This window comes from Ictidomys tridecemlineatus, chromosome 8, assembly GCF_052094955.1.
Source record: "Ictidomys tridecemlineatus isolate mIctTri1 chromosome 8, mIctTri1.hap1, whole genome shotgun sequence".
Taxonomy (NCBI): domain Eukaryota; kingdom Metazoa; phylum Chordata; class Mammalia; order Rodentia; family Sciuridae; genus Ictidomys; species Ictidomys tridecemlineatus.
In genome coordinates, this window is record NC_135484.1 from 78,589,205 (window position 1) to 78,616,596 (window position 27,392).

At 35.3% G+C, this 27,392-nt stretch overlaps 1 protein-coding gene and 1 long non-coding RNA gene across 4 annotated transcripts in view; one reads left to right on the forward strand and one right to left on the reverse strand.

The window, feature by feature from the left end:
- Positions 1–853: 853 nt before the first annotated feature.
- The window catches only part of Bckdhb (branched chain keto acid dehydrogenase E1 subunit beta), a 190,943-nt gene continuing 164,404 nt past the window's right edge, over positions 854–27,392 (reverse strand). Inside the window, exon 10 of one of the 2 annotated variants that reach the window (XM_078019699.1) lies at positions 854–1,002. In XM_078019699.1, the coding sequence (XP_077875825.1) occupies positions 862–1,002 (141 nt within the window). In that variant the 3' untranslated portion in view covers positions 854–861. Of the gene's footprint in view, positions 1,003–15,761; positions 15,946–27,392 lie in introns of those variants that run through there. The other variant, XM_078019698.1, reaches the window with a different exon arrangement.
- On the forward strand, positions 9,726–26,561 carry LOC144366146 (uncharacterized). Of its 2 annotated transcripts, none has more exons than XR_013425031.1 (3): positions 9,726–10,070; positions 25,541–25,766; positions 26,402–26,561. It is a non-coding gene; the product is annotated as an uncharacterized LOC144366146 (long non-coding RNA). The 2 variants fall into 2 exon arrangements; XR_013425032.1 differs by lacking the exon at positions 9,726–10,070 and adding an exon at positions 15,935–16,111.

Genomic DNA, 27,392 nt, shown 5'->3' on the forward strand with positions numbered 1-27,392 from the left:
TATTATGTTTCGGTCAACTTACAGTTTAAAATGTAAAGTATCTAATTCTATCTACTCATTTTGAAACATTTCAAAATCAGAGTGTCTGTGATAGCAACATCTATATTAAAACCCAGAAAACCTAATTTAATAATTCTTAATGCTATTTATTTCTGTTAGAATGACACTGCTGAAGGGGCTGATAAGCATGACTTCAAAATCATTATGAATAAATATCATCTGTTATTCAAAATTTAAAAAGCATTCATTTGCCAAAAAGGATCTGAAAACAGTAGTGATAGTAGCAGTAAGTTTTTTCCTTAGTTGAAATTTCCCTTATACTCAATAAGGAGGTATTCCACTCAATAAATGTTTTCTCCAGATAATATAAGGGTGAATTTCAGAATGTTATAAATCATCATATGAATAACTAGAGCCTAAGCTAATGGTGTTTGAGGGGATACTTCCAAAGAACAGAAATTGGGGCTGGAGATATAGCTCAGTTGGTAGAGTGCTTGGCTTGCATGCACAAGGCCCTGGGTTTGATCCCCAGCACCAAAAAAAATAAAAAATAAAAAATAATAATAATAATAGAAATTACACCTATTTGTGAATATTTTAAATAGTCAGAAAAGTATACAGAAATAAAGATAAAATCTGAATAATGATTTCTAGGAATCACATGTATACATATGCTTGACATGTTTCTATTAAATGTAAACATACTAGTAAAGATTTATTTTACAAAGTGGACATTTTGTTCTGAAAGTTGCTGTTTATCAGAATGTAACACAAGGACGACTATTGATCCATGGGTAACAGTACATGAATGTCAGGGACTAACGTTAACTTTCTCACAATACAGGGCACCTACCTATGTGGTCAATAGTTGATCATTTTCCGAAGGGCATCATAGCACTTCCATTTATCTGGGATGTAAAATGGCTCAAAAATGTGAGGAAACGGTGTGTCATACCCACACACTCTGGATATAGGAGCCTCGAGGTTCAAGAAACATTCTTCCTGCAGAGAAAAATTGAGAATGGTCAACTTTAAAAATACATTTGTATTCATAAAAATAAAACATTACAACTTAAAAATAATTCACTTAAAATACAATGCCATCTAAGGATATTAAAAATATCTAAGCATACTATGATGTGGGAAAAAAAGCAGGTAACAAGTAGCATGTTGGCATGATCCCAACCTGACCTAAAATGTTTTCATATATGTACAGGCATCTTATATCTTTATACGTCTATTATCTGGGCCAAACAAAGATCAATGAATATAAATGTAAGGCATGATAACCGCAAAAGGTTCACAGAAGTTAACTGCAGCTTGAAATTAGTGACGATGTAGATTTTCCTGTTTGCTATTTTTTTAATTAAAAAAAATGAACATGTATTACTTTCATAATAAATTTCTATAACTCCACTATGCTATTTATTATGCTTTCATAATAAATTTCTATAACTCCAGCCAGACTAAACTTCTATCAGATTCCTGACTGTGTCCTTATCTCTCTCATGGCCAGGACTTTGCAGACACTGTTAGTCTCTGGCCACTCACTCCCCAAGCTCACTACCCTCTGCCTGACTGACATGTGTCTGACTCTCAGGCATTCGCTTAAAGACCCTGGCCCTGGAAAGTCAGTCTCTATAGCACCTCCCAGTTGTGCATCATAGATGAGGAAAGGCTTCTTCTGCTTGAATTCCCACAGCACTGATCTTGGGCATGGTTCATTGCAGTGACCAAATTATCCCTCTTCCTTAGAGATCAGGAACTCCAGAAAGCTAGAGATCTAGTTCAAACATGCGAAGTCCTCATTCCAGTAGAAGAGCATAGAAAATTATTTTTAGGGGTATAAAATGTTAGATAAATAAAACACTCAAATTTGAAAATAAATGAAATTTTTAAAAAGATAAATTAAAAAGAGAGACATGATTAAACTAGTCTATAGAAAATAATATTAATTTTACTATTCACATAAATTACCTAACTAAAACTCTTGGTTTTGATTCATATATTTTATATACTGTCTTGATTCACAAAGGATTTGAGGAGGCCTATGTTTTCTTACATGTTTTACTATTTTTAATTTTTCATTTGAGCTGATATTTTTACATGAGGAAATCCCGACATCTGAGGCTTAATTTCCAGCCACTGTGCAAATTTTTTCCTGTGACAAGTGTACCAAGGCAGAAAGGACACAGAAATGGGACAGATCAGCTCCAAACAGAAAAAAATGGGACATTTACAGACCTCCCTTCAGCCCTGTTAACCACTGTGACTAACAGTATCAAACACCAAATAACTGTTGTATTTCTTAGCAACAGGGAATCTCTACGAACAACTTTAGAGCTCTACACCAACTGTTGAAAGAGTCACCTGAGAGATTCCACTACTAATAAGCTGGAATGAGATGACAGATTGGGTGAATTGTTTCTTGAGTGTAACAAGTAACTTTAAAGGGCTTTCAATTGTCAATTTGGGATTAACAGTTTTATTTCTTTAGCTGACACAGGCTGTTCTTTCCATCTTCCTTGAATACTGCAGTGTCTGTAAACAAATTATCCATGGACACTGAAAAATACAGAAAATCAAGGGCAAAATATTTCACAAAATACCTTTGATTTTTACACCTGTTATAAAATACTATTCTTTCAAACTAGTAACTTGAAAAGCTGGCCTACCACAAAATGACCTGTCAGTGTTTATTAAAATCACTCCCTTTAAGCATAATGACTAACATCGTCAAACTTCATTTTTTTTTTTTTCAAACAGCAATGCTCCTAACTCCTCAAGAATGTGAGCATCAGTCTTTCCAAGAAGACATCTATATGTCTGCACAGGCACAGAAAACCATCTGCTGCCAGGGAATACTTGAACTGTCAACAGTGGTCACTCTTTGAGGTGGGGAGCGGCAAGGAGGTGAGAGAAGACTCTACTTTGTACTTTGTATATATTTTTTGAGGCTTTATGAGACTGTTAATTCTGTAATCAAATGACACTGAGAGAGAAGAAAAAAGTAAAGTGAAGGATCCCTTTCATATGTGAATAAACATTCTATTTCATGTGTGATTTTTACAGAAGGGATTTGCTCACTTTGGAAACAATTACTGTAAATTACATGGAATTAAATGAATATAAAATACTACTATAAGCATATAAAATATACTATAAAAATCATGGAAGATAATTCAAGGATGCATAACAAGAGACCATGAATGGGATATTTGGTTTTATAAGGATATACACTGACCAACTGGAACAGTTTGAAATTCTCTTTGCAAACCGAAATATATTAAAGAGCCTTGAATTACTTCTTCCATGGACTTTAGTAAAAGCTTCTTTTAAAGGAATTGGAAACAAGATGTTTGGGCCAATCAAGCAGCTGCACAGTTACTTCTGAATTGGTTCATATGCTAAGGATTTATGTGAGTGCATGTTAAATCTGCGCTATCGTCAAAACAGGGTGGTGTGAGTGTATGTCTACAGTTTTTTTCATACAGAAGCGGTACACACACACACACACACACTCACAGAGAGAGAGAGAGAGAGAGAGAGAAAGAGAGAGAGAGAGAGAGAGAGAGAGAGAGAGAGAGAGAGAGAGAGAGAGAGAAGGGGGGACAGAGAGAGACATGTGAATCCCACTGGCAGGTCTGTAGATTTATGTGCAAGATTAAGCCTTCACAAAGTATCTCTATCTCTACATTATAACCACATGACATTGTAACCATAGCAGCTATTTGCCCTGAATTTTCAAGACAATCCAGATTAATCATATTCATCTGTTCCATTGGTTGCCTCACTATACTCATATTCAAAAAAAATAGATGATTTTTGATTCAGAAACTGTAAACTGCATAAAATCAGGAAGACTGGCCTAGCTCACAGGCTGCTGGGAGGAACACACAGACAGTCTAGAACACGGGTTAATATGGGAGTGTCAGTGTTTGGTCTTTCTCCCCAGAGACTGTGTATGTGGACTGGCCTGACCCATGTGGGACAATGACAGATGTGACGGCTAGGTTCCAAAGTGATCACAGTGTAACACGTAACCAGGAGCAACAGAAAAGAACTCAGACCAGCATCGAGAGAAACTTTCCTTCAGCTATTTGGGATCCAAAGTTTCAATCAGGATCCCGTGAGGTAGACTGAAAGCAAACCCCAAACAACCATGCTGTAATAGCTACACACATTTTACTGTGATATCTGCTTTCACCTAAATAATCAGCTGCTTAAATTAAAACAGATACTCCTTCCAAAAGACCCATGTGAAACTCTAGAAATAGTAGTCAAACTTTTCCTTTAAATATGCCTACCTACAGTTGTGAGATTTTTTTTTCCAAAAATGTGAATAATAAGAATAGTGACCAGTACTTAATGGAATGCCAGGCATGGTACTAAATGGGTTATATTCTATCTCATGCATAGTTCATTTTATAAAGTAAGGAAACTGAGGTGGAAAATCTTGTCCAGGATCAATTAGCCACATACACAGCCCCCACTCAGCTCATATTCTTAATCTTTATTCTACAAGTTTCAACTTATAGAATACTTTTGAGAAGAGCAATAGCAAGGGGACAACTGAATTAGGAACAAAAAGAAAGATAAAATTGAAGGCAAGCCGGGATTACCAAGGTCTTGTAACAGAGTCTTGAGAGGTGCAATGGTTAATGCAGCCTTAGAAGCAAGTGTCCTCCACATGTATAAGGGAGGTGGGGACTGTGACCTGTAAAGAAACTGAAAGCACAAACTTGCAGATGGTAACGTGCAAAGCCATAAACAGATGGTCGCGGGTACTAAAGTGAGCTAGGAACCTCCTGGGCTATAATAAATAATTTAAGCATAACTTAAATTGTTTATATATTAGCCATCTGGATTGCTAATTACTATATCCAGAAAAGGAAGCATGCAATATGAAATGATTCTGAATCATCCAAATCACAGACACAGGCAAAATAAATTACCTTTGCCTATTTTCTGAAACAATATAAATTTATCTTTTGTTGTTGGAAAACAAAATATGTGGTTGAAATCAGGGAAGACAAAGACTGCTAATTCTTTTAGCAGATAAGAGAGGTTAAATACAAATTTCTAGTATTGGATCTGTTACAGTTTACGACCCATAAGGTATTATTGTAGTTTAAAAAAATTAAGTACACTGTATTTATGCCCATGTTTCAATGAATGTAACTGCCATGATCTGAATGTGTCCCCAAATGTTCACATGTTGGAAATTTGGTCCCCGAAATCATATTCTGATGTTATTTGGAGGAGGAACCCTTGGGAGGTAATTAGGACTAGATGAGGTCATGAGAATTGGCCCCCGGATTGGCAGTAGTAGGCTTTTAAGAAGAGGAAGAGAGACCCAAACCAGCATACTAGATCAATCTCACCATGCAATGCCCTCTGTCATGTTATTATGACAAAAAGATGCTTTTGCCATGTTGCTGGACTGCCCAGACTCCAGAGCCAAGAGCCAAAAACATTTCTAATCTTTATCAATTGCCCAATCTCAGGAATCTTGTTAGCATGAAAAAGAGACTAAGATATTAATGTATTATATGTTGTATTTGTGTAAATACATGTATATTAGGGTTTTCATGGTATCCCTCGAGATCATTCAATATTTAACCTCATTTGCCTCTCATACCTTAGCCATTAATTCTCCTGTCACAGTATCACAGGAGTTACATTATTGAAGTCATTTTCAGGGGTATTCCACAGTGTAGCTTCAGTCACTATCAGCAAATCTTTTTGTTGTTTTTATGGCAAGCTTGCATAATATAATTGACACAGCATGGAATCTTTGTATAATTATGACTGAATCCCTCTAAGCCACCATTTATAACTGCAAAAGGAAGCACTTAAAAATCCCAATTACTGCACTTTTTATTGTTTTATAACTATTTTATCTTTTTATTATAATTATTAATATATAAAAATTTATTTTAAGTTTGAAACAGGTCTTGCTGTGTTGCTAAGTCTGGCCTTGAACTTGTGATCCTCCTGCCTTTACCTTGCAAGTTACTGAGATAATAGATGTGTGCCACCAAGCCTGGCTGACTTACTGTTTTTTATAAATGCGAAATAATATGTGTTCTTTGTCTTTCTGTGTTCTCTAATTCCATCCATGTTGCTACAAATGACAAGATTTTATCCTTTTTATAGATGAGTAGTTTTCCATTTATAAATATACCACAATCTCTTTATTCGTTCATCATGTGAGGGGCCTCTAGGTTTGATTCCATATTTTTGCTATTGTAAATAGTGCTGCAATAAATATGGGTTCAACAACTATCTTTGGGGTATAAATATTTCATCTCCTTTGGCTGTATACCCATTCATGGAATTGACAAATCATATGGTAGTTCTATTTTTATTCTTTTGAGGAAACACCAGACTATTTTCCACAATGGCTATATTAAATCATATTCCTACCAACAATAAGAGTTCCCCTCTCTCTGCATTCTTGCCAGCATTTGTTATTTCTTGTCTTTTTATGGATAGCAATTCTAACTGGAATGCAATACTATCTCACTCTGGTGTTTCACCTGCATTTGTCTGATGATAATGAATTGCACATTTTTTTTAGGTATTCGTTGGACATTTGTATGTCTTCTTTTGAGAAGTGTCTATAGTGTCTTCTTGTCTATTTGCTGTTTTAGATTGTGTGGTACCTGGTTTCATGCCTGATATTCCATAGTGCTCAATAATTGCTAGTTTTTTGCCTCTTAAGATTTTCCAAGGTTAAGGAATCCTTGTTCATAATAAACATAAGGCATTTGAAATGGTAAAACAAATCACCACTGAAGACAATTTTAGTAACACAAAACTGTTAAGCCTGAGATGTAGCACAATGCCAGCACAGCTACCACCTACTGAATACTTACTAAACCCTGTAAAGTCTAAAAAAAATACCAAGAATCATAAGTACTGTATGAAGGTGGAGAACACTGGGTGGGATGCCTTAGCCAGTCTGCACACAGACACAAGGCAAGGCAGGGTCCAGTGCTGCCCCCTGGTGGGGAGCTGGGAGCCTGGCTACTAATCACTAGTTCTGGGAGTGGAATAATGGATTAAATATGACTAGCTAGGGAAGTCAAGAACTCTGGAGATGGTTAAAATAATTCTTCCCCGCAAAGAATATATATTTTCCACACAGTGATATGATACAAAAGTGACATGTCAACCAGATTACAAAAGGTTATGAGTGAAAAAAAGTCCAATATATAAAAGATGTAAACTAGGCACACATTTTTAAAAAATAGAGTCAAGAATAAAGACCATACAATATTATTTGGTAGGTTTTTAAAGAAATCATTTGATCTTTATTTATTTTGTAGTTCAGGTAATTTTAGCATAGATTTCTTTCTAAGAACAGCTTTGGAATGATTTTTCGCTCAGTTCTTCTAATGACAGAAAGTTGGATACAGCCGATTGTGTAAGACTACATACCATCTTGAGTTGGAAAGATGTAAGGAAAAATTCATAATGAGATAAAAAACATGAAGGTCTTTCCTATATATGTTCTACTTCCTTATAGATGAAATAGGCTGATAAAATTCCTTTCTTTTCCTGAAAACCTGTTAACTGATTTTTCAAAGCATTTAACGAAAGTCAGAAAAGCAGGACAGTGTAATGAGAAACACATCACAAATTAAAATATGTGTATGTTATCTGCAGGATTATCTGATAAATCAGCATCTTATATTTCTAAGGAAAAATACCCCCTCACAACTTAATTTCAAAGCAAAAACTCAGAAAAGTGATTTTTAAGTTTCCTTCCAAATAAAAAGATTCAGATTATATTGGGTAATCATTATATCACTGTATCAATTTGAACTATGAGATTATATTTTACATCTTGGAAGGGAGTGCATTAAGCTATAAATGTCATAAACTCTGCACGATTCAGATTATAGACTCACTATTTCTTTTCTAGGAATAATATTAAGAAGTATTTTTAAATTATTTGTAAATGTGCTTTCTAAACCTAAATATTAATATAATTTAGTCCCTATTATTGAATTAATAAAACACCAGAGATTTCACTTCTAATTGCAATTAGTTGTCTAGAGATCAGAATTAGCAGAGCAAGAGTTAAACTAAAAATATAAGAAAAACTAAACTACTATTCCTAAATGACATATATTTCATAGCTATAAAGTCCATGAACTTAGAAACTTACATTTAGTCTTAGTTATGTAAGGTTAGACATCACCCAGCTTCCAAATATTATCACAGAATATTTGTTTTAAATCTGCCATGAAAACTTGCCCATAGTCAAAACATGAGTTTTAGCAAATGAGAAAAAATGATTCTAGTCTCTTGAATCACACTTTCTCAGCAAATGAGTCACAGAAACCTGAGAAGGCAGTATGCCAGCAATTCCAAATTAATTTCATTACTGAATTAAATAAATACAACACTACTAATGTAAGATATTATTTTCATTTAAGCTAATGCTTTAAAAGTATGTATTAAAGCATGCATTAAAATTTTTAAACAGAGCTTTATGGGTGTGTATTAACTATGCACCAATGTTCCATATGCATGCATCTATAAAATTAATTCTTTGAAAAGCAATCCTTAAACCCCCCAAACTAACAGAATGCTCCCCTAAATGTTAAAGATGTGCTTGTTTTATTTTTCTAATACTGCACAAATAAGATGCATACAACAAACACTAATTGATACCAGGTCTTTCACTTTTAAAACAACTGAACCAATATAACAAAATAAAAGAGTATATGAATAATATAATTTTATATAGATTTGTATAAAACCTAAAATATTATTGTGAAGCCAAACTATTTCAGCAAAGCCTCTATGTGTTAAATCCAAATCTTGACTAAATAAAAATCTGAGATCTCTATTACTTAATTTCACCAAAACATCATCAACATCTGATGACTTTTTTAAAAACCCATTTCATCCTCTTTTATGCAAATTACTGGTAATTTGGTATATTTTTCCCTAAAATTTTTTAAACAAGTTAAAGAATAGAATTGAATTCTACACTCATATTTCTATCTATATTCGGATTCAGTTTTTTAAATGGAAGCTGATTTTCTGAAGTTAAAAAAAATGTTATTTCTGATCTAAACAGGTCTCCGTGGATGTACTCTAGCTACCTAAAACAAAGTGGGAGAATAATATTAAAACATGCATAGTAATGCTACCTGATTCAAACTCAATAGTCACATCAGAATATAAACATGTGTTAATATAAAACCATCTATGAGTCTTGATATATTACCTGTACAAACCAAAGCAATACAACTTCTAAAATCAAATTTTAATGTTAATTCAATATTTCATGTATTAATCTAGAGATTACTGTAACAGCTATCTAATAAAAACTGCTACTATTTCTCAAAACTATACTTTTATAAATTTTGCTATTTTAAAAAACAATTAATGAAATCAAGGAAGTGAAAAATAACTTCTGTCTCTTATAACTTTATTTAAAGTCACTCAAAAAAAACTAACTCATTTCAATTTTCTTAAAATCTACAGTGGTGATCACAAAGTAAATCACTTTGTTTTGGTTTTCGAGGTAAAACCTGCAAGCATTTGGTTCTGCTTTCTCACTTTCCCCCATACAGTCTTGAGCTATGACTCTAGTCACCTACCATTTCCACCTGAAGGGCAGGAAAAAAAAAAAAAAAAGAGGGCTAAAAATTAATTTCTTCATTAACTGTTCCTGCAACACACTGTTTGCTGCAAATAGTCTCTAAAGATGCCCTGAGGCTTTAAAAGTTCAAAATCTAAAGTATAATTTCTTTTGAGATACACACTGTGTGCAAGTTTTGACACTGAAAATGCACTGGGCTACAATGCTTTTGTTAAAATACTTTAAATTCAAGAAAGGGGGAAAAAAGGCAATGTTCTCAAATTTCCAGACGCTGAAGCTTCTCAAATTTTATAGTTCAAATTCTTCCTATAGAAGAAAGCATCGACAGCAGCGACAGCAAGGACGTTTGAAAGTGGAATTTCCTTAGAATGTGGATGCATAATGATAAACATAAGCGACTTGAAGCACTGGGTCACCTCATGAACAAATCGCTCTCTGTAAGGTAGGATTTCTGGTGTGCCTGGCACCAGGAAATTTTAAATACTCCTGAAAAGTGACTTTTGATGATCTTGCAAAGCATTCAATTTTTCTGCTTGTTTTCCCACAAAATTCTTCTTGTAGCAGTCTACCACCACCAAATGGTGTCGAGAAGGCAGAAATCAATCCTGCCTAACTCGAACTGACGATTCCTTTGTCTTGTGACAGAGAAAACATATTGTTTTAGAATTTAGGGGACTGAAACTACATTAAAAAGATTTTGGTTAAAATCTGTCACTGTCCCAACTTTGCAACCTGTTTTTAAGTTTCAACACTAATTATAAACTGAAACTACTAAAAAAGAGTGATTGCTCTCTAAATGGTACCATCTTCTAAAAAGTTAGAGAAGCTGGATTAAAAAAAAAATGGCTAAACTATTTTCTATTTTTACAAATTATACTCTCAGAAAAACAATAAGGTCTCTTCTTAAGGGCTTTTTCCTTCTCTTTAAACATGTTAAATTTCTACATTGTCTATTACTTTTAAAAGAATGTCAAAACAACTTGCTAAAATAAAAGGCAAGAAAAAGGAAAAAAACAATGTCCACTTTACTTCACCTGTAAATACCAAAAGAGATGTGCCAGTGTTTTTTTACTGATTTGAAGACTAAAAAAAAAAAAAAAAAAAAAAAAAAAATCCTGGGTACCATAGCAACATGACCTTTAAAATTTGGTTTCACTGAATAAATAAATCAGACCAACTTATTTTTCAGTAGTTAAATTCTGGTCACTAGATTACTGTAGTTTTATTAATAAAGCATAGCAAAAATAAATGTTAAATGTTCTCACTAATAATTAGGGAGATGTGGTAAAACTTGACCCCCACTGTTAATTGTTAATTGACTTTTACTAACATGGTAAGTTAGTAAACCTATTCATTAAAACAAGCCTAGCAATTTTAATTATTGTTAGAATCTAATGAAAATAAACTACAGGATCTAAAATATATTTTCCTTTCTACTGTATTTACATATGTTTCTGCCTTTAAAAATTGGTTGATATTTCTTACAAAGCAGCTTTTCAGGTTGAATATCTATGAATTTTCACACACACATTTTTTTATATTAGTATTGCAACAATCAGGGGACTTTTCAGAACTGGGAGGAAAATAAATATGCCTCAGTTTTTATTCTCATAATTGGATAAGTGGAATGCTGATAAGATAACCCTGGGCTGGGGATGTGGCTCAAGCGGTAGCGCGCTCGCCTGGCATGCGTGCAGCCCGGGTTCAATCCTCAACACCACATACAAAAAAACAAAGATGTTGTGTCCGCTGATAACTAAAAAATAAATATTTAAATTCTCTCTCTCTCTCTCTCTCTCTCTCTCTCTCTCACACACACACACACACACACACACTCTCTCTCTCTCTCTCTCTCTCTCTCTCTCTTTTAAAAAAAAAGATAAACCCAATTCTGCACATATTCTCACAAAGTCTATGTTGCTTGCTCAGTGCATATTTCTAAATAAATATGTTAATCCATAGATCTACTAACAAAGCATTGGTTAGTGATTAGAATCTGGTTCTGGATACTTTTTATAGTTAAGTGTAAAAATATAAAATTAGAAATGCCAAAAGATACTTCTAATCAAATAAATAGTGATGAGCTAAAATTTGGGGTTATAAAAGGGTAATATTCACATAAGTTTATTTAGATGGATCAGAGCATTTACTCAGTATTTTTTATCTACTTACTTGGGGCTAAACCACATATTCAGTCAGATTCCTCCATGTAGAATTAGAGGTTAAGACACCTAACAGGAATTTACATTTATCATACACCAAAATTAACGATGTAAGCCAGTACATATGGACACATACAACCAATCCTGTTTGTACTCAATATATTCTGGTGAATAATCAAAGAAACAACATGGAAAACTGTAGAAAAAGAAATGCACGTATATGAGTTTTTTTTTTTAAAGGAATAAATATATGAACACGTGCAACGAAAGATCCAGACATTTAGTTACCAGACTTAATGGTATTGTTATTTAATAATAAATTCTTAAAACTATAGAGATAGTCTCATCTGATCCTTTAAAAAAACTCTGTGGTAGTCTCAAGCAAGAAACTGAGACTGGGAGAGGTGAAATGAGGTGACCGAGGTCATCAAGTGTACTCCGTTTGTCGCTATTTGTTCCAGTGTGCCTGGTTAATCTCAGATGCACTGAAAAAGATGTGATTTAAAAGTGTTCAAAAGTCCTTCTTGGATACAGGACTTTTAGCCCCAAGTAAGTAGATAAAAAGCATTGAGTAAATTTGCTCTGATCCATCTAAATAAGCTTATTGTGAATAAGCTTATTTATAATATAATATAATATAACCCCAAATTTTAGCTCATCACAATTAATTTGATTAGAAGTACCTTTTGGCATTTCTAATATCCAAATTCTATATTTAGTGCTACCATTGCACCTGTGAAAGAGAAACTGATGGAATTATTAGTTTATTTATGACAAGTCCAACCACAATCTTTTTTTATTTTATAAGAATGTTATAGTTGAGTGCCTTTTGAGGGAAGAGGGTCCATTGGCTGGAGAATAGGCTTGGATGTACAGGTTGTGGTGGGGTTTTTAAGATACCAAGAAGATGAGCAAATAAGAAATGTGTACATGAGGAGAATTTATTTATAGTTAATTGCTAGCAGCTTGAATGCAGAGCATGAGCCGCCACTTGGGTTCTAAAGCCGAGTTTGAATTCTCAGAAAAAATTGGACATTCACAGTAGGCTGTGAGTTTAAAGTTTTTTCTACTACAAGTTTTTAAAAAAAAACACTTAAGTGCTTCATTAAGAAATTACACTTGCTTCCCTTCATTTATTTCCTTATCTATGACACAATCAACTAATTTGATTAAAATGTAGCATTGTGATAGACTGTAAACTACGTTTATTTAAAATATTTAAATAGTTTACAAGTTTTATCCTAGCTTTAATTTAAACTGGAATATGAAATATAATCTTCCCCTCATGGCACACATTTTATAGCTATTCTCTGTGATTAACTCATTTAGAAAACTCTAATACTATACGACAAAATTTCTAAAGTATTTAAGTGTCTTTTGAGAATAAAATTAAATTCCCTTTTCACAATTAAAACAGCAGACAACATCATAAGCCATTGCAATTAAGTTAATCTTATATTAAAATGTAAAAATAAGTACAGTATGGGGTCTCACTGTCTCAGACCGCACTCACCAGCTTCAATTAGTGGTTACTGGCACAGCCTCATAGCTGTGGACTCTCATTAAAGGTAAAAAGCTAATTGCATACAGACAAGTGCCATCAAGTGGACATGGCCACACGCAGATAGATCCATCTATCCCTGTGCATAGGATCTGGGATAAGCATTTCAGCCATCTCTGGGAAAGTATCTCATTTAAAAACCCATTGATATATATATATTTACAATGCATTAGAATTTCACCATTTTCAATTCCCAGACCCCCAAAAAAGCATGCTTACATTTGACATAACAAATCACCAACCCACAAGGATTTTCCTTAGGTTTCCTCAAATGCTAATTATGTAGCAAATCTAATTAAGTGCATATGATTCACTTCAGCAGTAGGTACTTCAGTTACTTCAGAACTGCCAAAAGGGATCTGAAGTGTCTATTCTCCCTCCAAAACAATCATGCTTCGCGCCAAACTGATAACCATTAAACACAGCTGCAGAGCAAATGTGCGGCCTTGGTCCTGTAAATACAGTGTTCACACATCAATCTACGCTTCAAGCAATTTCAGATTCAGAACTACCGACTGCAGGTTTGCATTACTGTTATATGAGTATTACAGATGAGTACTAAGTCATCTGCTTCACCCAGCATAGCTCGAGCAGATTTCTCTACACCATGAGAGTTCCCGCTACTTAAGAACACATTGAAACTATGCAAACCACAAATATTGATAAATACATCAGGTCAACATACTGAATCAGTTTGTTTTCAAGCTCTATAGTTCACATGAATACGAGTAAGGGTCATTTTGTGTGTTCAAGAACACATTTATGTTTAACTTCATTCCTTAAGAAAATTATATTTACTGTCATTTGTAAATACTTTTAATTATAGAATGTGAGAGTACAAACCAACCTATGGTAAATCTGAGCTGCAGAAATTAAACTCCTTACTTTAGTAACTCATATGATTTCCATAGAAGAAAATCTTTTTTCAGAGGGGCTCTCCAGACGGGGTGGGTTACCGGATGCTTCAGGCCATGACCGAATTCCCTCCTGACACTCTCAGGTCGCTATGGCAACTACCTTTCCCCTATCAATACGCAAGAGCTACAACACTTGTATTTTGAAAAACCTATTTCCTTTTCTGTGGCGAAAACCATATGACCTAATTTCAGGACTGAAAAAATATCTCTTTTTTGGGCAAAACAAACAATATCTTTGCCGACTGAATTATTGCTCTAGAATTCAGCTTTATAAATAAATGCAAAAATAGTGAGCCAGCCATTGTACTCCAGTTCCAAAACAAGGCAGAATTTCTGACATGAGTAGTCAAAGGATGTTACAGACGGGTTGGGTTATGTGCTTAGGTCCAGGCAGAAAAAAAACGGGTCTTTAGAGAGACAGTAACTTATCAGAAACAAAACTGGCAACAGGAAAACAACATATGCTTCCACACAGCTTTTGGCGTTTCTTAAAAGAAGCAAACATTTCAATAGTTATATTTCCTATCTATGGTTGTTTTTAGATATATAATTATTACTGTGCGGGGCAATATATACATTGACATTTCCAAATTAAATATAATTATTTTTTGTATCCACTTGCTAAAGTACCCACAGCTAAATCTCTAAGTGGTATCTTACTTTGAGTGTGCAAAATCAGGTTTGCAAATCACAAACTGATTTCAAAGTCCTTTGTTTTAAAGGAACAATGTCTGAACTGGAATAACCTTTTTTTCCTAAACACATGATGAATGTACAACTTTAATAATTTCTGTTTATACTTATATTCTGTTTCACCTTGGGACATTAATGAGCGTAGTCACTAATGATGCAGCCAAAATAAAGAGGAAGGAAGGAAGGAAGGGAGGAAAAATTTAGCGGCACAGAAAGTGGGGTTTAAAGATTTTTACTCCATAGCAATTGCTAAACACCTCTGACTCCTCCACCAGATGCCACACTGTTGCAACTGTCATCCTGTCACTTCCTGAGTTTAAAGTTTTTCCTAGCTTTCCAAAGTTTATTGAATATCTATCCCTGTTCAAGCCCAGTACAATGACAACATATACGTGGCTGATCTTCACTTTTTTTTTTTTTAACGGACTTTACATAAGCCTCTCCTTCTGAAATTCTCTCTTGTTTTCTTACTATGTTGACACAGTCTACTTTTCAAATTCAGCTCCACTCCCCTTTTCCAGGAAGTGGAACTTAGTGATGATTTTTTAAAATATATATTTTTTTTCAATCATTGTTAATCAAATATAAGTGTCCCTATCCTCATAGAATTTCGTGTTGCAGTGGGGGAAACATGTTTGAGGGGTGTTAAGAAGGAAGAAAGGAGAGGTGTGTGATAGAAAACCAGGAGCTCTGAGTCATAGTATGTGGGAATAGGGCTTTCTATGGAGGTGCTGTTTTTTTTTTTTTTTTTTTTTTTTTAGAGAGAGAGTGAGAGAGGAGAGAGAGAGAGAGAGAGAGAGAGAGAGAGAGAGAGAATTTTTAATATTTACTTTTTAGTTCTCGGCGGACACAACATCTTTGTTGGTATGTGGTGCTGAGGATCGAACCCGGGCCGCACGCATGCCAGGCGAGCGCGCTACCGCTTGAGCCACATCCCCAGCCCTGGAGGTGTTGTTTGAGAAGGAGGAGGAGGAAGAACCATCTCTGCAAAGAACACAGGAGAATCATTATTGCCAGCCCACACAATATGTGCAAAGGCACAGAGGCAGGAGGGAGCCTTGAGAGATCCCAAGGATGGAAAAAAGGCCTGGAGGAGTGCAGCACAGGAAGAAGGGAGGAGAGATGCCCGCCCTCCCCACCACCCAAGGAGGTATGGTGGGACAGCTGGGGGAGAGAAGGGAACAAGCAGATGGCTGACAGCCAACAGACTATCCCTGGCAGGAAGAGAGTGACAGGTGCTTTGATGCTTTGTGTATCTACATGTTAGACTATACACAAAAGTATCTGGGTGCTTTACAAGATTGTCAGGGTTCACGTTTAGGAAATCCAGAAATATCACTAGAGATGAATAATATAGTTGCTGATAATTTTGAGACACAATATAGTGATGAATGAGATTAGTAAGTCAAAGCACACAATGGAAATGAACAGATCATATGTTTTTGTAATTTGAGGAACATTACTTTACTCAGAAAAAAAAAACAAAATAGGATCCACCCTAAAATGCCCACTTCTAAAAAAGTTAACAAAATGAAAATAGAGGATTTTAGAAGTGAAAAGTACTTACTATAGTTTGTGGCTAACTGGAAGCCATGCTTGGCTTGTGTTCAAATATGTTTTCTCTTCTAGAAATCTAATGTATTTCTTTCCATAGCCAGTGCCTTAATGATAGTATCAATTTCCTGTTCACTCATACTCCTGGTTTCCTCTCCTTGTTTCTTATCTTTCTCAGTTTTTTTTTTTTAATGATTATATGTTGTAAAGAAAAAGGCTCAATATTAAGGAACCAAGCAACATGCACAAGGATCCTGTTTTATAAATGGTGACTGTAGTCCCTTGGCAAGAAGGAAGGCTTTACTGTGGACAGAGACAGATTTTCAAATGCTTTATCTAGGGGCAGTAGAGGAAAACCTTCCTCCCTCCTTGACATCCTCTGTGTTCTCAGTCACCACGCTGGTTACAATACAGCAAATTCTGAGCTGGGGCCATGGTAATTTTACCACATAGAAACTCGAGGGGACTGCAAGGTAGTCTAAAAGAGAGGAGAAAATATAACTAGAGAGTTTTCTATGTGCTCAATTATACAAAGTTTAAAGAATGTATTCTTCCTTAGCTTTTATTTTTATTTGTAAAATTTCTGACTGAAAATTCTAATTTTTGGTATCTAGATGTGCCCTGGATTCTTAAAAAATTTAATTATAACTATCTTATCACATTGTGAAAAAAAATAGTCCCTTTGTTAAAAAGAATGAAAAAAAAAAAAAACCTCAACTTCTTTGGGTTTAGGGCTAATACTGTACTAGGAAGTAGAAGACTTGAGTCCTTGTCTTGCATCTGTTATCAACCAGGTAAGTGACAAGATCGTATGGCTTCACCTTACTCTCAATCATCCACCTGCCAGCGCACACTGATCAGCACCATGATAAAGGAAACCCAACTCCAGCCACTGAAAGAGAAAGCCCTTTCCTAAGTCCTTCAAGGGAGTTATGCCTGCATACAAGGTCTGGCCCACAGCAGGCCTTGAGTAAGAAAGGGTTTATCTTTCATCTTCATCTTCTCATCTCTCAGGCTAGGAGAAGGCAAGGACTTAGGATTTCTAGCCCTTCAATACCAACACCAGAAGCCAAGGTATTTTGTGCTTCAGCCCTGAATTCTTGACAAAGCTTAGACTCAGAAGCTTGTCAGATGACCCTTTTAGCACTAAAATGTCATTTAAAAAAAAAAGAAGAAGAAAGAAAGAAAGTATGGATTGTTAGCTAAAATTTCATAGTAATGAGATCACAAAATACATAAAAGCTAGTCATATTTGTGAAAATAATCTTACCATCATACGCAAGAGGGGTGAGGAAAGACATCCTCAGAGGGTAACGTCACTTCTTTTAAAGGAATTACAGAGAAAGTGGAGAAAACCCTATTTCTTTTCTAAGAAAAACTCAATAAGCTTGACAAAATCTTGCAAGGTGAAATTCAAGAGATAATTTCCAAGAGTTAAAAAAGGCAGGCTCTACTTCTACATGGGAAGATCAGAATCCCCAGGAAATGGTATGATGTCACAGATTTAGTTAACACCCACATGACACACTAAAAGTAAATATTTGCAAACCATAAATCTGACAAAGGTCTTACCACACAATATGTAAACAACCCTCACAGTTCAACATTAAAAAAAAAAAAAGAAAGAAAGAAACAATTCAATTAGAAAATGGGATAAAAACAGGAATAAACAACCCACTAAAGAAAAGATGTAGATGACAAATAACATGGAAAGATTTCAATATCATGAGCTATTAGGGAAATGAAGATTAAAATCACAATGAGACATTATTACATGCCTATTTGGACTGAGAGAGAGCGTGACAGCACCACACACTGGTGAGGGTACAGAGAAATCAGATCTTACGCTGGTACTAGGAATATGAAATGGTAGCACCACTCCAACACATAGTTTAACAGTTTCTTAAGAAACTAAACATGCACTTTCCACATGACTTGCATTCAAATTTTTGGGCATTTATCCCAGAGAAATGAAAACTAGACAAAAATATGCACACAAATATTTATAATGGATTGTTTTCCATAATAAAATAAAATAAAAACAACCCAAATGTCCTTCAGTGGATGAATGGTTAAAAAACCCTAGTGTACTCATCTCATTAAACACTAATCAGCAATAAAAAGAAATGCGTTATTGAGACAACCTGGATGGAATTCAAGGGCTTTATTCTCAGTGCAAAAAGTCAGTCTCAAAAAGTAACATAATGTATGAGTCCATTTATATAAATGTTCTTGAACTGACACAACTATAGAGATGAAGAAAAGATTAGAGGTTGACAGCAGACAGGGTTGTATGCATGGGGTGCAAACATAAAAGGGTAGCCTGAGAAAGTTTCTTGAAATGAAAGAGTTTTGTATCTTGCTTATGATGGTAGCTATTCAAATCTATACATGGGATAAAATTGCACAGAACTACACAGATTTTTGATCTTGTCCTACAATTACCTAAGATGCTTCCACTTGGGGAAGTTGAGTGAAGAATACACAGAAGTGTAGGTATTGTTTTTTGCAACTTCCTGAGTGCCTTAACATTATTTCAAAAAATTTTACAGATTTTTTTTTTTTTTAAAAAACATAGGCAGAGGTTGGAAAGAATGTCTTGCTGAACTGCACCTTTCCATAACAAGAGCAGTGTACCTGGTAGAAAGGCTGAGAACTGGAGTCAAGAAATCCCTTAGGCTCTAGAGCAGTTTGTCAGCACACAGATGTGTGGTTGGGCACATTACTTTATCTTTCAAGTTGCCTTTTTTTTTTTTTTTCTGATTTGTGGAAATAGTAGGCCTACCTCACAGGCTTCTCAAAACTTGGTGTGTTAATTTTAATGAAACCCAGGACATGTTTGGTATACAATATTGCTGAAAAAAATATCAGTGATCTACACTACATGGCTCCACACCCTACCCTACAGTGAAACAGACAGACAAGCCAACAGAATTTACAAACGGGAGGAGATAAACCCATAATTAGGGAATGAGATTAATCAGATTATGTGCATACACAAATATGGCATAATGAATCCCACTACTTTGTGTAATTTAATGCACCAGTAAAAAATGAAAACATATTTAAGTTCCAAAACACCAAATATAAGGGCTGCTCCACCCCTGGTGTCTACAGTGGGAATCCCAAAGGATGCAAGACTTCTTGCCTTAGTAAAGCAGTAATTTTAAGGTTCTTCTGCAGTACCTTATGGCAGGAACTCTTTCTTTAAAATAACTTTTTTTTTTCTTTTTAAGGATAGTTTTGAATTCACAGAAAAACTGTCAAAATAGAACAGACTCCATAAACTCAACAAGCATTTTCCACAATTATTATCTTATGCTACTGTGGGACAATTGTCATAATTAGTGAATCAATATTGATGCATTATTATTAACTAAAGCCCAGTCTTTATTCAAATCTCCTGGGTTTTCCCAAAATGTCCATTTTCCCGCTCCAAGATCCCATCCACAGTACATTCAGTTTTCTAGTTTTGTAGGTCCCCAAAGCTGTGACAATTTCTCAGAAGGCCCTTGGTTTTGATGACCTTGACAGTTTTGAGAAGTACCAGTTATATATTCTTCAGAATGTCCCTCAATTGGGATTTGTCTGATGATTCTTTCTCTCATGACTGGACTGGGGTTATAGGATTTTGGCTCAAGTATTTTTAATCCCAAGCTCTGGTCCTAAATAGAACAGAAGAAATTGAAACCTGACAATTGGAACTTCCAAAAGCTAGACAGTAGTTTTCTGCTTTCTGTCCTGTTAAGAAATTGCTCTGGGATATTAAACATTTTTTTTTTTTTTGAGAACATGATCACTCCATCAAATGGATAAACTCTAGCATGCTGTGTGTCAACTGCACTGTGCATAACACTACCCGAAATGGATAGCTATGCATTTGATCTTATACTATCTTTAGGCTTCTGACTACCTTCTTTTATTTCAAATGCTAGCTCCAATTTGCAGGGGGCTTTAATGGTGCTTTAAATTTCTTACCAGTATTCACTCCATTTTTTAGACAAAAAATCTACAGGCTCTTAAAATGATGCACCTAGGAATCACATCTTTTTATAAAATAGTAACTAGGAAAAGAATTTCAGGCAATCTCTCGTGCCTGAAATCCTCAGAAATGCAATGATAGAAGTCAGTATTCTAAACTCTACCCACAATTTCAACTTGGTGAAGTAATGTGTTTTTGAAAAAAAAAAAAAAAAGATCAGTAAGATGAGATACAGAGTTATATACTACAGTGATTGAGTAAATAAAGCCCATTTGGCCTGGTACAAGATAATGTGATACATATTATATTCTAAAACACCACAGAAAATTATTTTTCACTGAAATATTTGCTACTCAGAGAAATGCTAGCACTAGATAGCATTTTCTGTATGCTATTTAAAACTGTTCCCATAAAAATATACAGACATAAAATAGTTCAATATATTAAATCCCTTGGAATTCTACGTAGTGTTCTGTTCTGGCTGCCCACCCAGCACCCACTCCCATCTTCCTGTGTATTTGGGGAGAAGCTCAGACTCCCTACCATTCAGGTTAGCCTCTACTAACTTAGCACTCCCTTGGCCTCAGCCCCAGGTGAAAGGAGCATATGGTCTAAGCAGGGAAAATCTGAAACACTTCAGAATTATTTGAGCCATGGGCCCACTACAAGGGAAGTCAGCTTAGTGATCAAGTATCTGGTATTCTTCCCTCTGTCTTTTGTTTATGAAAGGAAGAATGGCCACTGGCAGAGGGAGGAGGTTGGCAGCATAGGAAAGAAAGGTTGTAGAGAGAAAAGAGAGGGAAGTCAGGAGCTGGGGCTGTAGCTCAGTGGCAGAATGCTTGCCTAGCGTGTTGTGAAGCACTGGGTTCGATCCTCAGCGCTGCATAAAGGCATGCTGTCCATGTACATCTACCAAAAAAAAAAAAAAAAGGTGGGTGGTGGGGGAGTGAGGAAAGGAAAGGTGTATTAGAATTATCTAGGAGCTTCGGCAAACTCTGGGTTTCTCTCCAATGCCTAAATTGTTGGCACACCCTTAAGAGGAGTGACTGAGACTCACTGCCACACATGCTCACATGGATATGCTAGAATGTTCTTACAGACATGAGCACACTGCATTTCCTGCTATAGCTTCTGGAGTCACAAGGAGCTTCTCTCTTATCCCTTTCAGGACCAAATTTTACCAAAATGATAGTCTTTATTGGCTGCCTCAGTTTCCTCCCCTCCCATGCATTCCTATAATTCTACCTAATTGTGCCCTACAATAGCCTCTCAAGAGGAGATCTCACTACTTGGCTGCATTTATATAATCACCTGAAGGGCTTTATAAACTGATGCCTGGGTTTTGCCCACTGAAGTTCTGATTTAATTTTTCTGGGCTATGGTCAGTGCACCAGGATTTTTTAAGACTCTAGGAGATTATCATGTCCAACTAGGGCAGAGAACCAGCACACTGCTAAATAGCTGCCATAAATGGCCTCTCAATCAATAAAGACAATGCCTTAGGCAGAAATGGGCGGGGGAGGGAAAGTCACCATATAGGAGAAAAATTTCTATTCTAATAATTCCGTAATGTTGGGAGAAGAGAAGAGCAGCAAAATCAGTATGTAGAAAATGAGCTCTAGGAATACCAAACTGTGGCTAAAGTGTGAAAATTTTAACGGAAAAGAAACTGGATGAGAAAGTGTATGTTAGGGAAATACAAGAAAAGAGGAGAAATAGCTGTATGCAACATATAAATTCCCCTCTGCTGCAAAATAATCTGATTTGGTCTATATACTAGAATGTAAGGCCACTTACTAACTCTAAGGAAATTACTTTAAGGAATTTTAGCATCTTAAAATGTATATTTTTGGAGAAATGGTATACATGTATAAGAAAACCTAACCTAACAGAATTTATCATTCTTCTATGAAGTTTCACCAAAAACAAAAGTGATAATTCTAATTTTAAAAAAAAAGGATCTATTCATATTATGTGTTCATGAGCAACACAATTCTTCAAAAAGCATTACTAACATATACTCAATGGAATATTACTCAGCTTTAAAAACAAGTGAAATTACGGCATTTGCCAGTAAATGGGTGTAATCGGATAATATCATGCTAAGAGAAATAAGCAAATCCCAAAAAACCAAAGGCCAAATGTTTCCTCCAATATGTGGATTATAATTCACAATAAGGAGGGGGTCACTAGAGAAGAACAGTGTTAGATTAGGTAGAGAAGTAAAGGGAGGGGAGAGAAGGGGAGGAGAGGGGATGTGAGAATAGGAAAGATAGAATAAAATAGACATTATTACTGTATGTATATATGTGATTGCATGACTAATATGATTCTACAACATGTACACTCAGAAAAAGGAGAAATTATAACCCATCTACGTATGATATATCTAAGTGCATAAATGCATTCTACTATCATGTATAACTAACTAAAATAAATTTTAAAAATTTAAAAAGCATGACTAACATTAAATATATTAGCAAAGTGGATTTTTGGAACCAAAGTAACACTGAGAATATTGTTACAAATAGGTAGCTCTAGTGAGCACATACAAGGTGCCAGTGTTAAGCATGTGACATTCATTAACTCATTAATGATAAGTTAATGTACCCATGAGAAGGAAGAATCTTCATTATGCCCATTTTAGAGATAAGGAAACTGAAGTTCAGAGACGCAAAGGAACAGACAAAACTATGCAGTTTTCATGAGGCAGAACAACATTTGAAATATGTACTCTACTCCATTTTTATAAATTGATCCATCAAAATTAGTTTAAATTTAAAAACATTCTTTTTTTTTAAAAAAAAGTCACTCAACCAATTTTCAAAGAACATTTTGGGAAACTGCAGGACAGAAAGAACAGAGAAGGCTAAAGCAAGTTTAACCTAAGGTATAAAATGCAGAGCCAGTCACTCTGGAGTTTCTCCATAAATGGTGATAATGTAGGAATTATAATTTCATGCTATTCTTGATGCATAAGATTTTTGGAACTTTGAAGTTCCTCCTTGGTGAATATGTTTCCCGAACATTCTGCTTTTTATTTATACACAACCACAGTCACAAAGCCAATGTCTCCTATAACTAAAGATTTATACGTAGATATCAATTTCTAGTGAATCTTCTTGAATTCAGAAAACACACATCTCAGGCTGGCTTCCATGGATTTGAAAATGGTACTTTTATGGTAGACAAAGGAGACATGATAGCACTCTTCTCTGTAAGTGTCAACATTTTAATTGCTAAATAGTATACAAACATAGACATATGCTTTATACACAGTGAAGATCCAAACAGGAGCATCTCTTTTTCTTAATGAGTGCTCCTTGAAGGCGAGAACCTTATTCTATTCATCATTATTTCTCTTCTGCTCAGCACATGAAGTAGACTCCACATAAATATGTGCTGAGCTTATTTAATGATACATATTAACTAAAATACTACAATATACGTGGGAAGTGAGAAAACATATTTGATTTGATTATGGTATTTTTCCAAATGGAACTTGCAGTGTAATTGTTTACATTTTACAAAATATAATTGGGAGTACAGAATAACAGGAAATCAGGAAAGGAGCATTTTTCTCTGAGCTGGGTACACATCTCCACACAGGCTCTAGGAAGCTCCTAACAAGAATGACAGGAGTTGCATGTGATGTAAAGCTTTCTGCTTTAGATATCCTACACTGTTTAATTCATGATTGCTTAAACTATCATCACTTTCATAATATAAATTTATCTAGTGGCAATAGACTTTATCCTGAGTGTACTGGCTTTCTTGGTATTCTTAGTTGAATAATTACCAATTTAGTACTTTTTTGGGAAGCCACAGAGGAGATAAAATATCTCGTTTTGGTGAGATTTTTGAAGGTTTAATCAATGGTCAAAATTAAAATTTTTAAGAATATATTATATTTCTATTTACATATCAAAAACTGATCATTGTCCCATATGTATAAATTTTGTTACAAAATATTTGTTTATGTACATTTTCAAGTAAGGAGCTGGAAGAAAACTATATAAGGAGACATTTTCTACTAGTGACTGGAATTAACCAAACTAAAATCTAAAAACATAAATAGCCTATCCAACTAGGTAGAAAATTTTTTTTCTCTTATTTATAATGATTTTATAAACCTACATTTATGCTTTTTAATTCTTAAAAAAGTATGTTCACGTTGATAACACTCAGATTTCCGTTTGCTCATTGGAGGCTAAAGTGAAATGTTCATATTCAGTACATTTTCAACTTAGCTGTATTACATGATAATATTTATGTAATGTTTCTTTTTTCACTGAAGATTTATAAACAGACAAAAACATTCGGTTGATAAACCAACCTTGAAAAAGAACTGAGCTCAGTTTTGTCTATTAATATTTAAAAGAAGCTACTTGTAGTTACTTTTAATCAAAGTGAAAATTATTTTCTTTTAAATCATCATTCTCCAAATTATCTTGCCAAGTTATCAAACAATAAATAAAAAATGTAAAGAATAATGTGAAATCATCTTAATGTAATCAAGCACTGTTAAGCATCTTGATAGGAAACTGACAACTTCTACACCCAAACACACACACATCTGAAGTTGTATTCACTTGCCTTACGCAGTACAACCTGGGTGCAGAGGAAAAATCAAGGTAAAGCCATGTATTCTTTTCCATGTCAAAAACTACACAAACATAGCTTTTTCCATGAAGACTGAGTGAAAGTGTTCTTACCTGATTAGCAGGTCATGTGACTGCTCCCTAACCTGAAAAGAGAATGTGGCACTTTTCCTGAATCCCCCAAGGAGACCTGGGGAGCTTACCTTTTGTATGCTTCCCTTACAATACACACACACACACACACACACACACACACACACACACACACACTCACAACATGTATATACGTATCCATCCTGTATATAGCCATCATTGTACTCTATCCCAGTCTCCCAATTAGCCTGTGACCTTCTTGAGGTCAGGGCCATATCTTTTTACCCAATTATCCTTATATCTTGTACATCTGAATGACTAACCAAACAAAGTTTTACTCTAATTTTAGGTGCTACAAACTGATCCTTAGAGAGAAACGCTTCAATGGGAAGGGAGTAACAAGTAATGAGCCCGTGGATTATTCCTCACTCAACTGTTGGGCTTTCACAGCATCTCTATGCAACTGCACAGCTTGATATGGGAGTTGAAGAAAGTTAAGGGAAAGCAGGAGAGACAACCAAAATCTAGGCTGTTGAATGAAAAGAAGCAGTGAGCAAAGAACCACTGGTCTAGAGGTGGGTACACTAGGCTTTAGGTTTGGAAAGAACTACATCCTGGACCCACTGTGCTGAGGGAGAAGAGAGCTGGCTTTTCTCCTCCAAGAGCTCAGACTATTGGAGTCTGCTAAACAAAAGAGAACGGAGATGTGACAGGCAGAGTAGCTGCCCTGGGAATGTCCATGTCCTAGCTGTGTGAAACTGTGAATATGTTGCTTTACATGGCAAAAAGGATTTTTCAGGAGTGATTAAGACCAAGGACCTTGAGATGGTCATAGTAGTGTGGATTATGCAACTGGGCTCAATCTGATCATAATCCTTAAAACTGGAGCAGGAGATGGGACAATGGCCAAAACCAGAAAGATGCAAAGTTGTTTTTTTTTTTTTTTTTTTAAAAAGATGGGGGAAGAGTCATGAACTAAGAAATTGTGGGCAGTCTCTAAAAGCTAGAAAGGGCAAGGAAATGGGTGATCTCCAAAGAATCTTCCAGAAAGAAGTGTAGCTTCTGAGTTTTAGCCCAGTGAACGGTATTTCAGGCTCCAGTCTTACAAAACTGCAAAATAATTAATTTGTGTTGTTCTAATAAGATACTAGGTTTGTGGCAATTTATTCCAGCAGTAACAAAACCTAACACAACAATCTTCAAATTCTAGGTCAAGACTGCCCCTGGAGGATGGAGGAGAGAATCGGCAGGGGCCCTGAGTGCCAGAAGCACATCAGAGAAAAAAGCCACCCCTGACCCAGACTGCTCAACAAAGGGAGAGAGGAACTGAAACGGAAATTTTTAAAGAATTAGAGTGAGCCCAATGAGAATACCTAATGGACAGTCTGATCCGGTCAATCTTTTTCATCTTTTGAGACATGCTGCTCTAATTCTAAACCCCACTCCAAGACTCTGTTTTGAGAAGCCTGATTTGAGCTCATTTGGAGTGTCTAAAAACAATCAGAATAAAAGCCACACTGTCAGGTGCTCTTCAATGGTTTCTGCCCTCCCCTGCAATCCAAGGCCACCGGCAGCCTGTGTGTGGAACAGGAGGCAATCCCCATAGCCCCGTAACATGACCCAGGCCAGCTAGCCACTGAGAGATTACAACGAATGAGGTCAGTTCCTTCTCATTTCTTCCAGCATTTCTAAGGAAAGCAAGCAGAAATCACAAGACAAAAGGCAGTGTCATGAGACACTTTAAGCACTCAATGTAGGAGGTAACTTGATTTCATATTTTCCTCCATTAATTAATTGCAAAGTTAAAGTATAGATATCATGAACACATTAGCTCATATCACCCATCAAATAGTCATTTGATACAATTGTGGTTGCTGGGAAGGAGAGTCCTGATAAAAAGGAGTATATAAATTTTTTTATTCTCATAAAAAATTTTAAAAGTCCATGTAAAAGAGAGAAAAAAAACTCACAAAAATGAAGAAAAATCCAGTTTGTATTTGAGTTTCACTGAATATTTTTTCACTTCATGAAACAACCAGAATTACTGTTTATATACAAACTAAATCATGATTTAAGGAAAATCCAAAATAATCAGATAATGTAAGTATAGCTTAAATTCTTAAGGTGACTGGACTGACAATTAAAAAATAACTCATTGAGATTTGTAAATGTTTTAACATCTGTTTCATGATTCAACTGTC